Source organism: Schistocerca nitens, chromosome 3 (genome assembly GCF_023898315.1).
Source record: "Schistocerca nitens isolate TAMUIC-IGC-003100 chromosome 3, iqSchNite1.1, whole genome shotgun sequence".
Classification (NCBI taxonomy): Eukaryota; Metazoa; Arthropoda; class Insecta; order Orthoptera; family Acrididae; genus Schistocerca; species Schistocerca nitens.
In genome coordinates this window covers 749579951-749596459 of record NC_064616.1, presented here as the reverse complement: position 1 = coordinate 749596459, position 16509 = coordinate 749579951, and the positions used below count along the sequence as shown (strand labels likewise).

General features: G+C 42.0%; 1 protein-coding gene across 1 annotated transcript in view; it reads right to left on the bottom strand.

Moving 5' to 3' along the window:
• Positions 1 to 16509, bottom strand: part of LOC126248747 (baculoviral IAP repeat-containing protein 7-like) — a 104076-nt gene that overhangs the window by 81611 nt on the left and 5956 nt on the right. Inside the window, exon 2 of the mRNA XM_049950079.1 lies at positions 7704 to 8329. Within this exon, the coding sequence (XP_049806036.1) occupies positions 7704 to 8283 (580 nt within the window). The 5' untranslated portion in view covers positions 8284 to 8329. The remainder of the gene's footprint in view (positions 1 to 7703; positions 8330 to 16509) is intronic.

Genomic DNA, 16509 nt, shown 5'->3' with positions numbered 1-16509 from the left:
ACAACACTTAGCACGGAGCCCTGGGGTACCCCGTTTTCTTGGGAGAAAGTACGGGAGAGAGTAGTGTTCACGCGCATTTTAAATGTGCGCTCTGCCATAAATTCGCGAAGAAAAAGGGGCAGCCGACCTCGAAAGCCCCAAGAGAACATTGTGCGGAGGATGCCTGTCCTCCAACAGGTATCATATGCTCTCTCCAGATCAAAAAAATATTGCTACTGTTTGGCGTTTCTGAAGAAAATTGTTCATGATATAAGTGGAGAGAGCAATAAGATGGTCAACTGCAGGACTCCAGCCACCAAGCTAAACGACAATTCACCATACGCTCCAAAACCTTACATACACTACTCGTGAGAGAAATGGGGCGATAGCTAGAAGGGAGATGTTTGTCCTTTCCAGGTTTCAGAACGGGAACGACGATAGCTTCCCGCCATCGTCTGGGAAAAGTACTGTTGGTCCAAATTCGATTATAAAGGCCAAGGAGGTAACGCAGACTATGGGTTGATAAATGCAGCAACATTTGGATGTGGATACCATCCGGTCCTGGGACGGAGGAGTGAGAAGAAGAGAGTGTATGTTGGAGTTCCCGCATGGAGAAAACAGTATTGTAGCTTTCGCGATTTTGAGAGGAGAAAGCAAGAGGTTGCACTTCCGCTGCACGTTTCTTCGGGAGAAACGCTGGCGGGTAATTTGAAGAGCTTGAAATCTCAGCAAAGTGTTGACCCAGTGAGTCAGAAATTGCGACAGGGTCCACTAATGTAACATGCGCGACAGTGAGCCCAGAGACCAGGGAAAAACTAGGCATGCCTGATAACCATCGAATCTGACTCCAAACTTCCGAGGAGGGAGTGAAGGTGTTAAATAAGCTAGGAAAGAAGTCCCAGCTTGCCTTCTTGCTATCGCGGATGACGCAACGGCACTGCGCACGGAACTGCTTATAGCGGATACAGTTGGCCAAAGTAGGATGGTGTCTGAAAACGCGAAGTGCACGTCGCCACTCCTGTATTGCGTCACGGCGTGCCTCGTTCCACCAAGGAACTGGGGGGGGGGCACCGGGGCAATTCGGAGGTGCGACGTATTGAACGTTCCACAGCTGTAAGAGTAACGTCTGTAATATGAGTGACCTCATCGTCGACGCTAGGAAAGTGACGGTCATCGAATGTCGCTAGAGACGAGAAAAGTGTCCAATCGGCTGGGGCAAACTTCCAGCGTCTCTGGCGCATATATGGCAGTTGTGGCTGCAATCGAAGGACACATGGAAAGTGGTCACTCGAGTGTGTATCACCAAGGGCGAACCATTCAAAGCGCCGAGCTAGCTGAACAGTACCGCCCGAAAGGTCCAAATGAGAGAAATTTGTCGTGGAGGCAGACAAAAATGTAGGGTCCCCTGTGTTGAGGCAAACAAGATCCACTTGGTGGAAGACGTCTAGCAATAGTGAGCCACGCGGACAAGGATGTGGAGATCCCAAAGCGGGTGGTGGGCATTGAAGTCCTCAACCAGCAAATGGGGGGATGGAAGCTGACCAAGAAGATGAAGGAGATCAGCTCGTGCCATTGTTGTGGACGATGGAATGTATACAGTACAAAGAGAGAAGGAGTATCCGGAAAGGGAAAGACGGACAGCGACTGCTTGGAAGGAAGTGTTTAAGGGGATTGGGTGATGATGGAGAGTATCATGGAGAAGAATCATGAGTCCTCCATGTGCTGGAGTGCCTTCAACAGAGGGGAGATCAAATCGAACTGACTGAAAATGGGGGAAAACAAAGCGGTTGTGGGGACGCAGCTTTGTTTCCTGAAGACAGAAGATGACCGGCGAGTAGGATCATAAGAGGATCGTCAATTCATCCCGATTGGCTCAAATGCCGCGGATATTCCAATGGATAATGGACATAGGGTGAACAGAAAATTGAGGAATGTGACCAAGGTTGCCGTCAACTCAACGGCTGCTCAGAGCTTGCGACCGACAGCGTGGAATGGCGCTCAGCCGAAGGCAGAAGATCCTGATCCATAGGTTGTTCAGGAGCAGCTCCTGCCACCAGCGATCGGCCAGTTGATCGGCCGCCAGCAGTGCGCCTCGGCGACACAGAAGACGGCCGAGGGCAGTTACCGCCAGGTGGTGCTGTAGATGAGACACGCCTTGCCGGAGAAGGAGAGGAACTGGGTTTCTTATTAGCCTTCTTGGAAACATGATGTTTAGATGATGGAGGAACCGATGGTTGTGAAGTTGGGGTACGTAAAAAATCTTCACGAGTATGCTCTTTTTTGGAAGTCCGGGTGTCTGACTTTTGGGATCGAGATTTAGCAGAACCCGATGAAGGGTGAGCCATAGAGTGAGCAGGCGAAAGTGGGGAGGTTGAACAGGCGATCTTTGCGCTGGGCGATCTGACGACCGTGTCACTAAAGGTGTGATCACAAGTCTGTGTGGCCACCTCCTTTGTTGGCCGAGGAGAGGCAAAGACAGTGCTGTATTTTCCTGTCTGAGGCACAGTGGGCTTTCGACTGGCGAATAATTTTCGAGCAGCAAAGGTTGACACCTTTTCCTTCACTCTGATTTCCTGAATGAGCTTTTCGTCTTTAAAAATGGGGCAATCTCGAGAGGAAGCAGCGTGGTCACCCATCCAGTTGATGCAATGAGGAGATGGAGGTGGACAAGCACCCTCATGGGCATCCTTGCCACACGTAACACATTTGGCCGGGTTGGAACAGGATTGGCTGGTATGATTGAACCGCTGACACTGATAGCAATGCGTAGGGTTTGGGACGTAGGGGCAAACGGAAATTTTCTCATAGCCCACTTTTACGTTTGATGGGAGTTTACCTCGGTCAAATGTCAAGAAGACAGTGCGGGTTGGAACGATGTTTGTGTCAACCCTTTTCATGACTATGAACAGCCGTTATGCCCTGGTCAGAGAGGTAGTGTTGAATTTCCTCGTCGGACAATCCGTCGAGGGAGCGTGTATAAACGACTCCACGTGAGGAATTTAAAGTGCGGTGTGCTTCCACCCGGACAGGGAAGGTGTGAAGCAGTGAAGTACACAGCAATTTTTGTGCCTGGAGGGCACTGACTGTTTCTAACAACAAGGTGCCATTTCGTAATATGAAACAAGATTTTACAGAACCTGCAATTGCGTCGACACCTTTCTGAATAATGAAAGGGTTGACCGTGGAAAAGTCTTGACTTTCGTCAGACCGAGAAACAACAAGGAACTGTGGCAACGATGGAAGAACTGTCTGTGGCTGAGACTCAGTGAACTTACGCTTGTGAGCAGACATAGTGGAAGATGAGGAAACCATTGCAGAAGAATCCCCCCACGATTACCGGCGTCTCCGATGGCACGTTGCTCCTTGTGGGGGACCTCTCTGAGGGCACTCCCGCCTTAGGTGATTGTTCACACCTCAGGTCACACCTCCCGACAACCCGACAGAGGGACCAATCGGCACTTTCGGAAGGTATCAGCTCGGGTAATCAGCCCTCCCTGGGCCTGGCCGTTACCAGGGGGTACGTACGTGTCCTACCTGTCTACCCGGCGCGGGGAATTACGCGTTACCCCGTCACCGGCTACGCATGGAAATGCGTGGGTCGGCCTTCAGACACGCACAGGGAGGATAAAAGAGAAAGGGAAAAACAAAGAAAAGGAAAGAAGAGAGGTCTCAAATGCCACAGCGGAGAAAAGGGTAAAGAGAAGAGGTAAGGAAAAAGGGAAGGACAAAGGAAGGCTGAAGACTTGAAAGCAGAGAAAGCGAAGAAAGCGTTACACTTTTTAGCGTCCGTCTCCGGACGTAGGCACACAACATACTCCCAGAGGGGGAGAAAGGGAAGGAAAGAGGCGGAGGTGAGCGGGGCAGGGCGGGGGGTGGGGTGGGAGGCGGGGCGAATATGGGGGATGGGAAGGGATGTGGAAAAGGGAGGTAGGCAGCCCGGAAACGAAGGAGGGCCACATTAGCTCGGGGTCCCGCGCTCGCTACGCACGTATCCACAAAAGGAGTTGTGGACCCCCTGGGGGATCCTGATTGTCTGACCAATATATGACATGCAACAACTGCAAGTAATACAATAGACACCAGTATTACACAAACCAAGATCATCTTTTATGGACGCCAACAGGGCCTTAATCTTAGAAGGTGGTCAAAAAACACATTTCACATCATATTTCTGCAAAATATGGCCAATCCTGTTAGAAATGCTTCCTGCGTAAGGCAAAAAGGCCATAGACTTAGGTGCCACTTCGTTGCTATCACTTACCCATTGCACAGAAGGCTGATAACACAACGTACGTTTGATCTGCCTCTCACTATAACCATTCTGACGGAAGGTGACTTCGAGATGTGATAGCTCAGCTGCTAAACTTTCAGGGTCTGAGATAACGTGGACCCTGTTAACCAAGTACTCCTTCACACTGAGCTGGATGGTGCCAACTAGCAGATACAAGTCAGTGTGAGTAGGCTTCCTATAAACCGAATGTCCCAACATTCCATCAGTCTTCCTTCTGACCAACACATCAAGGAAGGGAAGGCATCCATTCTTTTCCACCTCCATAGTGAACTGAATATTCGGGTGGATTGAATTCAGGTGTTCAAAAAACAAGTTTAAATTCTCACTACCATGAGGCCAGGCAACGAAATTATCATCTACGCACCTGGAAAAAACATGCAGGTTCAAGGATGCTGACTCCAACGCACATTCCTCAGAGTCTTCCATAAACAAATTGGCCACAATAGGTGGCAACGGGGTTCCCATTGCAACTCCATCAGTCTGTTCGTAGAACTGACCTTTGAATAAAAAGTAAGTGGAAGTCAGCACATGTCTAAACAAATTTGTTAACTACACCAAACTTAACCTCAATTAGCTGCAACGAATCAGAGACAGGAATGCGAGTGGATAGAGAAGTCACATCAAAACCGACTAAAATATCAGAGTCTTTCAAATGCAATCCCTGCAATTGATGTAAGAAATCTGCAGAGTTTTTAATGTGGTGTTCACATCTACTTATTAGTGGCCTCAACAAACTAGCAAGATGCTTAGCTACACAATACGTCTGAGCATCAATATTAGGAACAATGGGCCTCAACGGGACAGCCTTTTTATGGACCTTAGGGAGGCCATATAATGTAGGTGGTACAGCACAGTAAGAATTAAGACTCTTGATGGTCTCCTGTGACAAAGAATATTTCTTCAGGAGGTTATTAGTCTCTCTCAACACACTTAGTAGGGTCAGCACCAATACTGCGATACGCCAAATCAGAAGCTGAAGCGGCTGCTTTACGTTTACTCAGAGTCGATCCTGATGTTATTTTACCTGCGGACAAGGGAAATGCCACGGTTTTGTTGAACAAGCACGATTACATTCATTCAAAAGACGCAGTGACTACTTTCCGATTCGGTGTATCACAAAATTGGTGCTGACCCTACTAAGAGTGTTGAGAGAAAGAACTTTTCTTTAGGAGGTTATTAGTCTGTCACAGGAGACTATCAAGAGTCTTAATTCTTACTGTGCTGTACCACCTGGCCTATATGGCCTCCCTAAGGTCCATAAAGAGGATGTCCCGTTGAGGCCCATTGTTTCTAATATTTGTGCTCCAACATACCGTGTAGCTAAACATCTTGCTAGTTTGTTCAGCCCACTAGTAGGTAGGTGAGAACACCACATTAAGAACTCTGCAGATTTCTTACGTCATTTGCAGGGATTGCATTTGAATGACTGATATTTTAGTCAGTTTTGATATGGTTTCTCTTTTCACTTGCATTCCTACGATTTGTTGCAGCTAATTGAGGTTAAGTTTGGTGTAGAGTTAACAAATTTGTTTTGAAATGTGCTGACTTCCACTTCTTATTCAATGGTCAGTACTACGAAAAGACAAAGGAGTTGCAATGGGAACCCTGTTGTCACATATTGTGGCCAATTTGTTTATTGAGGACTTTGAGGAAAGTGCATTGGAGTCAGCAACCTTGATACCTGCATGTCTTTTCAGATATGTAGACGATACTTTTGTTGTTTGGCCTCATGGTAGTGAGACTTTAAACCAGTTTTTGGACCACCTGAATTCAATCCACCCGAATATTCAGTTCACTATGGAGGTGGCAAAGAATGGATGCCTTCCCTCCCTTGACGTGCTGGTCAGAAGGAAGACTGATGGAATGTTGGGACATTCCGTTTATAGGAAGCCTGCTCACACTGACTTGTATCTGCGAGCTGATGGTTGGCACCATCCAGCTCAGTGTGAAGGAGTACTTGGTTAACAGGGCCCACATTATCTCAGACCCTGAAAGTTTGGCAGCTGAGCTATCACATCTCTAAGTCACCTTTTGTCAGAATGGTTATAGTGAGAGGCAGATCAAACGTGCATTGCACTATCAGCCTTCTGTGCAACGGGTGATTGACGATAGCCTTTTTGCCTTACGCAGGAAGCATTTCTAACAGGATAGGCCATATCTCGCAGAAATATGATGTGAAATGTGTTTTTCGACCACCTTCTAAATTAAGGCCCTGTTGGCGTCCGTAAAAGATGATCTTGGTTTGCGTAAGGCTGGTGTATTTTATTCCTTGCAGTTGTGGCGTGTCATACATTGGTCAATCAGGATTGTGGAAGACCGGTGTATTGAACATAAGCGTCACACACGCTTACAACAGCCGAGCAAATCCGCTATTGCAGAACACTGCCGACACTGGTCATACTATGGAATAAAACAACACGGAGATTCTGGCTTGCATGTCCAGCTATTGGGATAGTGTCATTAAGGAAGCTGTTGAAATCAAACTATCAAGCAACCTTATAAACAGAGATGGTGGATTTTGTCTAACTGCTGCTTGGAATCCGTCTCTGTCTCTCATCAAAAAACAGAAGGAACAGAGGGACAGAATTAGGGCTACCTCACCTGTTGATTAACAGTCACTATTGATATTTCTGATTTTTGTTTTCTTTGGTTGTGTGTTGGCTTTGGGGTTACTTGTTCTGTGTGGTATTTTCCTTGTTTCTCCTCTGTGAACCGAGGTATTAATTTCCCGTGCACATTGCTTCCTCCTCGCAGTTGTTCCTTGAGAATGGCAAGGTGTGCTCCTGCTGAAATATCGACGGTGGTCGACGACGTCACCCGGCAACAAACCCGTAAATTATTTGAACATTCAATCCGTCGGAAAAAGTTAAGGTCTCACAAAAACACTATGAACTTATGCACTAACCTAATACCATACAGGAAAGAACAATCTCTTAACTACAGTACTCCCAACATCTGTTTAGAGGTAAGTCTCAATGGTGTCATTTTACACTTACATTTCAAAATTATCTTTTTTTTTCTTCTAAGTGCAACTGTTGTGTACTGAAACAATTTATATCTATTCCCAGAAAATATAAATCTTAGTGCAAATATACATGCGTGTTAAATCATCAGACCTATCCTCAAAGCCTTAGCACACTGAAAAGTTCTCATACTGTACTGAATCAGAAGTTACAACTACGAAATAACAGGATGTAAGTAATGACAATACAAAAATTAATCCATATCACACAAATTTTAGAACTTTGGTTCACATGTTTCTGTAGCTCAAATTCATTTCTTACCACCACATGAAACACACAAAACTAATGTCCCACCCCCATTCTTACGAAATGATTCGGCTATGAACAACCCTAATATTCCAGTGACAACAAAAATGAATCAGTAGTTCTGGCCACAATTGATCCCTGCACAAACAGCAATAACTGCTTACCCATCAGCTCTCCAGGTGCAGGAGCATCCATTCCAAATATTCCACAGGTATCACAAGCACGATTTTTCTGAGGCCGAAATGGTAATGTTGATTCATCTATTGGTACATTACCGACATCAAACCCAGATACAAAAGGACACGTGGGAGACCATTTCTTATGTTCCTGGAATGGATCATCACCCCTAACCCAATGTCCAATTTCAGCGTGACAAAAAGCACACTTCACACCATCACTGCCCCAGTAATACACAAATCCAGCAGCAGCTAGTTTTTCTTTGTCCATAAAGGAAACTGACCAATTGCGGAAAGTTTTGAGGCGTTCTACTTCTGATTTATAGATGGACCAATCTATTTTCTGACCAGGTACTGCAATGGGCGAATTGACAGCAGCATCACCAGTGCTTGTATTTGCTGTGTTTGTAGCATCTGTTCTATCCTCTTGAGAGTTCACAAAAGTACTGGTAGCACCATCCACAGAATCTTTTTCATCTAGAGACTCATCATTAGGTGTTTGTGAGGTTGAGGCACTGACACCTTCAACACAGCCATCATTTGGTGCAGACTGACCTCCATGAGCCATCTGAGTGTTCGGTACAAACACCAAAATTGGTGCAGCTGCAAGATGCCTGGAGGAGGAAAAGAATAACAGTCACTGAACAAATGCAACTAATTTTCTTATAACAGTAATGTAAGATTGCATTTCAAATTTAATTATTACAAATTCAATTGCTACTATAACAACAAAAGGAGTGGCTGGTCAGCAATGTTATAGGATAATTAGGTTTTAAATATGTTTCATGTATAGAATCAGTAGATGTATATTAACATTATCTTTAAAACAAAAATTAACAGAAACATACAGCACAACAAAAGGAGCGATTTCTGAAGTAACGATAAACTGTTTACCTTCTCTAATAAAGAATGAAAATTGACATACAGGTAATTGTTTATTGTTCAGGGCTCAAAAGAAAGCCAATGTGCACTTGGTATGTGTGCCAGAGGGTCTCATCTGAGATGTACAGGTGGTCTTTGGTGGCTCTCCAGTATGCAGGGTGCAGTCATCTGCAAGTTGTGGCTCATGTCAGCACTAATGACAGCTGTTGCATGTGTTCCGAGGCCATTCTTAGTTCATACTGGCAAGCTGGCAAAGGCTGCTGCTGGCCTCCCACATCGGATGCAAGCAGATCTTGAGATTTGCAGCATTGTTCCCAGAGTTGATTGTGGCCTTTGATTTGGAGCAGAGTCAAGGGTCTCAACCAAAAGCTCCATCAACAGTCTTTGCTACAGATTCCTGGACTTGCATTATGGGTGGGGAATTTTAGAACTCCCCTCGACAGGTCAGGGGTGCACTATACAAAGGAAGCAGCTAATTGAGTAGCATAGTACCTGTGGAGTGCACTTTTTTAATTTTATTTTATTTTTTAGTTAAGGTGGTAGTTTAACACTTTGCAGCTGAAATACAGATAGTGAATTCAGACTGTGTTTTAGGTAAAGACACTGACTGTCAAAATTTTATCAGTAAACTGTGTAAGTATTCATAACAAAGTTTCCAAATTTACTGCTCTTCACAAAAGCTCATGCATTACAATTATTCTTGGGACTAAACTGGCCGAAACCTGAAGCAGAAAAGCTCCGAGATATTTAGCGAGACATGGAACATATATCAGGGATGTATCAGGTGCCACAAGAATGAGGAATGGGGGTGTCTTCATTGCAGTTGACAAAAATATTCTCTCTATTGAGGCCAAAGTTGAATGTGACAGTGAAGTTATCTGGTCACATAACAGGCCTAAGTAAAAAAAGTTAACTGTTGGAAGCTTTTGCCAGTCATCCGATTCCACTATCACAGTTCTAGAGTCATTCAAAAGTTAATGGTCAGTAGCACATTAATACCTAATCATGCAACACTAGTTGGAGGCGACTTTAATCTATCGAGTATAGACTGGGACATCGGTGGACTAACTGTAGGGGTTACAACAGGCAGTCTTGTAAAGCAATTCTGAACACTTTTCCGAAAACTGTTTTGAGCAGTTATTTCAGTAGCCCACACGCAACGGAAATATCTTTGACCTCGTACCTACAAACAGGCCGAACTTGTTGAGACCATCAGAACAGAGATGGGGACTGGTGATCATGAGGTCATCACATTTACAAAAGTTGATAAATCAGTCAAGAATGCTACGAGAGTGTTTCTGTTAAAAAGAGCAGAGAAAGAATTGCTAGCATCTCTATCAGACAGCAAACTAACATCACTTAGTTCCAGTAAGATGGACAGAAGAATTATGGGCAAAGTTTTAAGCACATTATAAATTGTGGTATGGAGGACTATGTGCCTTTTAAGTGGATCCACCTTGGTTTACCAATGGAATTCAGAAAATTCTAAGGAAGCAAAGCCTGTTGTACTCTTAGTTCAAAAGAGAATGTGCAAATGACGACAGGCAAAGGTTAGTAGAGATTCATACGCCTTATGAAAAGATCTATGTGCAAAGCATACAGCAACTAACAGTCATACCTCAGCAAAAGATTTGGTCGAGTACCCAAGAATATTCTGGTCCTATATAAAATTGCTAAGTGGGTCTAAGGTTTCCATCTAGTCATTTGTTGACAAGTCTGATGTGGGGGTAAAAAAAATAGCAAAAGGAAAGCCAAAGTTTCAAATTTATCATTCAGACAGAAAAATCATACAAACATACTATCGTTTGACTATCTATCAGAGTCTGATATGGATGACATAAGCATCCCTGGAGTAGATAAACTGGAAGACTTTAAAACAAGTACGTCACCAGGCGTGGATAGAATCCCAATTCAGTATTACACACAGACCTCTGCAGCACTGTCCTCCTTATGTAGCTTGCATTTATTGTAAATATCTCAACCAGTGCAAAGTCCCAAGCAACTCGACAAAAGCCTATGCGATTCCTGTAAATAAGGAGGACAAAACAATGGACCCACAAAATTACAGACCAATATCCCTAACATGGTTTGCTGTAGAATCTTATCATTCTCAGTTCAAATATAATAAATTTTCTTGAGAACAAAAGATTATGTTCATGAACCAGCATGGTTTTAAAAAGCATTGCTTGCACAAAACTCTGTTCGCCCTTTTCTCACATGCTGTACTGTGAACTGTGGATGAAGGGTAACAGTCAGATTCCATATTACTACATTTCCGACAAGCATTTGACATGGTACCTCAATGCCGACTGAAAAGGTACAAGCTAATAGTATAGATTCTCAGATATGTGAATGACTCTAGGATTTCTTAAGTAACAGAAACCAGTACATTGTCCTTGACAGCGAGTTGTTCAAAGGCAAGAGTACCTGCAGGAGTGCCCCAGGGAAGTGTGATAGGACCACTTACTTTCTATATACATAAATGATCTGTCTGACAGGGTTGGCAGGCTTATGACGCTGCAGCGTACAGGAAGGAGTCTTAGTTTAGTGACTGTAGGAGGATACAAGATGACAGACTAAATTTCTAGTTGGTGTCAGGAATGGGAAAATTTAAGTTAATGTGGATGTGTAGGAAAAAGAACTCATACGCTTCAGATACAGTATTAATAGTGTCCTACTTGACACAGTCACATCACTTAAATATTTGGGCTTAATGTTGCAAAGTGATATGAAATTGAAGGGGCATGTGAGGACTGTGATAGGAAAGGTGAATGGTTGACTTCAACTGATTGGGATAATTTTGGGAAACAGTTATCTTTAAAGAAGACCACATAAGGGACACTAGTGTGACCTTTTCTCGAGTACTGCACAAGTGTTGGGATGCACACCTGGTCAGATTAAAGGAAGAAGGCAAAACAATTGAGAGGTGGGCTGCTATACATGTTACCAGTAGATTTGAACAACAAGATAGTATTTTGGTTGATTGGTTAGTTGCGTGATTTATCAATCACACAGTACCGTAGTCATTATGATGTGGAACATGTCAAGTGCACAAGAAATGCACATATGAAACAAGATTTTTTCACACACACACACACACACACACACACACACACACACACACACCATACTTTACCCCTTTCTGTGCCAAAGATAGGTTGAGTAAAGGATAGTGTAAGTCTGTCTTTTTTCTGGTATTATAATCATGAATGTCACTGTTGATTTTAAACTGGTCCATGTTGAGAACAAATTACATTAGTGAATAAATTTACTGTGAGGCTGTTGTGAGAATTCCCAATCTTTTAAAAAGATGCCTACAAGATGTGTGACTATGAACCCGACACATTATTCTAACCACTTTCTTTTGAGCAGTGAATACTTTTTGTCTAAATGTTGAGTTAACCCAAAATATTATTCTGTATGACATCAGAGAGTGAAAGTATGCAAAGTATGTTAGCTTACTAATTTCTAAAATTGGCACTTATTCTGATTGCAAAAGTTGCAGAAACTAGTCACTTTAGAAGATCCAAAATACGAATTTTCCAATTAAGATTCTCATCTACATGTACACCCAAAAACTTAGTATGCTCTACCCTGTCTACTGACTTCTGTTGCTGTGTTATATTTATTGAAGGAACTGTACTTTTTGCAGCAGAAAATTTGATGTACTGTGTTTTTTCAAAGTTTAGAGCAAGCCAATTTGCAGAAAACCAATTAACGACTTTTCCAAAGACCTTATTTGTATCACTTTCAATTGGAGTTTCTTTTACCAGATTAATAATTATGCTTTTATCACCAGCAAACAGTGTCAGTTCAGCTTCCTGTTTCAGATAGGAAGGGAGGTCGTTCACATATATCAAGAACAGAAGGGAACCCATGATTGAACCCTGCGGAACCCCTAACCTAATTTCACCCCAGTTAGATGAAGTGGCAAACTTATTTAAATCACTTGACACATATAAGGAAACTTTTTGCTTCCTGTTCTGTAGGTACAACTTAAACCACTCGTATGCTATTCCATTTGTACCATAGAACTGTAATTTCTGTAACAATGTCATGATTCACACAATCAAATGCTTTCGACAAGTCACAGAAAATTCCTATTGGTGACATTTTACTATTTAAAGACTATTATATGGACAGTGAACTTTTATATAGCTGTCTCAGTGGAACAGCATTTTTGAAATCTGAACTGTGATTTACTAAGTATCCCATTACTGTTGAGATGGCTAATCACTCTAGTACATTACTTTCTCTAAGATTTTTGAAAATGCTATAAGCAAGGATACTGGCCGATAATTATTGACATCTGTGGTGTTCCCCTTTTTGTAGAGCAGCCTGACAATGGCATATTTTAACCTGTCTGGGGAAATACCTAGAGTTAGTGATGCATTACATACATGACTCATAACATCAGCTGTAATTGCTCCACATTGTTTTATCATCATCTTAGAGAGGTCATCTACCCCAACAGAACATTTATTTTTCAAAGATTTAATAATTTTACTTATTTCACAAGAGGATGTTAGGTGAAACTAACAATTTTTTCAAAACTGACTGTACTGCCTGGCTTTTTCTTTTGAACTGTTCTGACCAATTTTTCTCTCTTACACTTAAGAAATGGTTGTTAAATACATTAGCACTTGTGTACTGTTGGTTAGGATGGTCTCTTTCTCCTTAATAGTAATACTACCTTCCCCGGAGGTTACTTTTCCTGTTTCCCTTCTAACAACATTCCATATTGATTTGATTTTATTGCTGGAGTTGTTAATTTCTTCTCTAACATACATATTTCTTGATTTCCTTACAGCTTTTCTCAGTATCTTACAATAATTTTTATAGTGTAAAACTACTTCTGGATCTTTACTAGTTCTTGCTGTCTCATAAAGTTTCCTTTTTCTTTCTGGAGACACTTTAATACCTGTATAAATCCAAGGTTTCTTTGAAAAGCGTGTGGTGTTACATTTAGTAATTTTCTTTGGGAAACAATGTTCAAAAAGGGATATAAATTTATCAAGAAATATGTTGCATTTATTATTAGCATTTGGCTCATTATATACATTTCCCCAATTAACATTTCTTAAGCTTTCTTTGAAGTGCTCTATAGATACTGGGTTGAGCACCTCACACTTTTACTTAATGGTTTATAAACTGTACACCCTGTTAGGGGAAAGCATGTGTGTTTTCATCCTCTTTCTGTACAAATACATTATCTATTAGCGTGCTATTGTCTTGAGCTATACATGTAGGGAAACTGATCACCGATTCGAAGTTATATGTTGTTAATAACACTTCTAGTTCACTTTTCCTCTCAGAATTTAGAAAGTTTACATTGAAATCAGTTCAGATTAACAATTTCTTTTTGTCTGACAGACAGCATAATCGGGAGTCAAACTTTTTTATGAATAGTTCCCAGTCTCTTAATGGGGACCTGTACACTATTGCTAATATCAATACTACATTATTTAGCTGAAGTTCACATGCACAAACCTCAAAGTGCTGATCAACACAAAATTTGCTTACTTCTACAGTTTTGTATTTATAACCCTGTTTTATGAAAATGGCAACTCCTTTATCCATCCCAGATCTACAAGTGTAAGATGCTAAATTATACCCACTTATGTTGATACTATCCATGCCCACAGTTACATGGTGTTCAGACAGACAGACTGACAGTATATCAATCTCCTCCTTATTTTTGAGATCTAAACACACTAATAGTTCATCTACTTTATCTTTTATTCCCCTGATGTTTTGATGAAGTAAGTTGATACCGCCCTTACCTTTACCCCTATTTACTGTACATGAAGTTTCTTTTATTTTATTTATCTTGATTGTCATCTGTCTGGACTTTGGCTTTAACGGGGACGGGGGGGGGGGGGGGGGGGGGAATTGTCTGCCTGGACCCATTAACCACAGGGATAACCCCTTGTGTGACTGTGGACCCCTTGCGGTTTCTGCTAATATAGAAGGTAACTTTTTTTCCCCATCCTATTCAGGTGCAGGCCATGTGTAGTGTATCCCCACCTACCAACAGTATTTACTGCAACAACACTTTTGAGATTTTGCCAGTGTCTGGAGCATCCTGTACAGCTCAGTGTCAACACACCTCACAGCAGTGTTTACCCAGGGCTGATCATGACATTGAAAGACCTCAACAAACCCCACATTTGTGTGCTCAGTTTCTGCTCATGTATTCAAGTGGGTATCACTGGAGGGAAGGTGATCTTTTCGTGAAACACTATTGAGAAAATTCAGAGAACTAGCACTTTAAGCTGACTGCAGAACGATTCTACTGCCACCAACATACATTTCATGTAATGACCCTAAAGATAAGAGACAAAACATTAGGGAAGCATATATTGTTTGTTTTGTTTTAGTGCACAAAAAAGATTAGGGTCACACATGCCCATGTCAGAACTGTACAAAATGAAGACAAATATAGGAGTTAAAGTGACTACACATCAAGCCCAGTCAACAGAATGAAACACAGCTAAAAACAGGGACTCAGAAAAGGGTCCATAAAATATGCCATAGAGAAAAGGTCCTTTGCCATATTGCTATGACAGATAGAAAGTAAAATGTGGTCAACAGCCCATATGGCATTCACTAAAATGGCTGATAACTCAGATGACAAACAAATAAGAACTTAAGTGGTTAAAAAAAGGCCCATCAGGAAATGGTGAACAGTCAAAGGTTGAGAGCAATGAGAATAAAGTGGTGGGGGAGCAACAATTAACAAATGGTGATACCTAAAAAGACAATGCCCAATACACAACCTAGCTATGGGAGCATATGGACAGCACCTTCCCTTGCTCTTTTTGCGAGTGGAACAGGTGGCTGCAGAGTAAGTATGTATGCACTACAGATTTCACACTTTGAACGATTGTCTGCAATCTCTGATTGGCTAGAACTTTGTAATCTTGCACTTTAAGAATTTTAGCAGTAAGTATTCACGAAACAGTTAAAAAGAGATCTGTGTTATCTTCAATTCATGTCTCTACTGTTTCTCAAATACTCACATTCATTCATGCGTACATGTGAGTGTGTAGAGGAAAAGTGGAGTGGAGTGATTTTTTATACATATACTGAACATTGGTGAGTGTAAATCAATGAAAGGGAAAAATGTAGCTTAAGACAACCACATAGATGGTCATGTTGCCATATTTTCCACTGAGAACTTTCATTGTGAACTGTAAAACTAACTTGCTCCACACCATAGCAAAAAGTTACAATTATGATTCACTGAATATACAAATAACTATTCTTTAGCTGCATCTTAGCGAGGATTACAGGAACCACCTGCAACCTGTGAGCATCCAAATGTCCAAGCCATACATCCACACCACCCAGCTATTATTAGGGCCTACCTGTAAATAATAAATACTCTTCATGGATTGCTTTACAGGGACCAAACAAGTGGACAGCTCAACAAGCTGCACTGCAGGGTAAAAATAAAGTTGTAGACCTGTTCCCTTGCATTTTTTCATAATATATGTACGTACAATATATTTGCATAATATGCATCAAGGTACTCAGATTTTTACATTATGTAACACACATTTTCTGAATTTACTTCGTAGTTTTTATGATGGGAAGTGCACTAGAAATGGCACAAACATAAGCATTAGGCTGTACTACGTGTCAGACTCTTAGCACAACCTTTATTTGGGAATTATCACCTTTAAAGCTAACCAAGATCTCAGGGTATACTACTGATCAGAAGTCACAACAACAAAGATTTCAGAGGAAGTCCAAGCATTTTAGACAACCTCTCAACTTAATGACATTATTGGTGACAGACTCACTGTAACATGACTATGTTCACAGGAGATTTGAGGGCTCCATATGAACTGGTCAACGTTGATCCCCGGTCAGAAGAAAAAGTTTGAGCAGCAATTTTTACATGCAT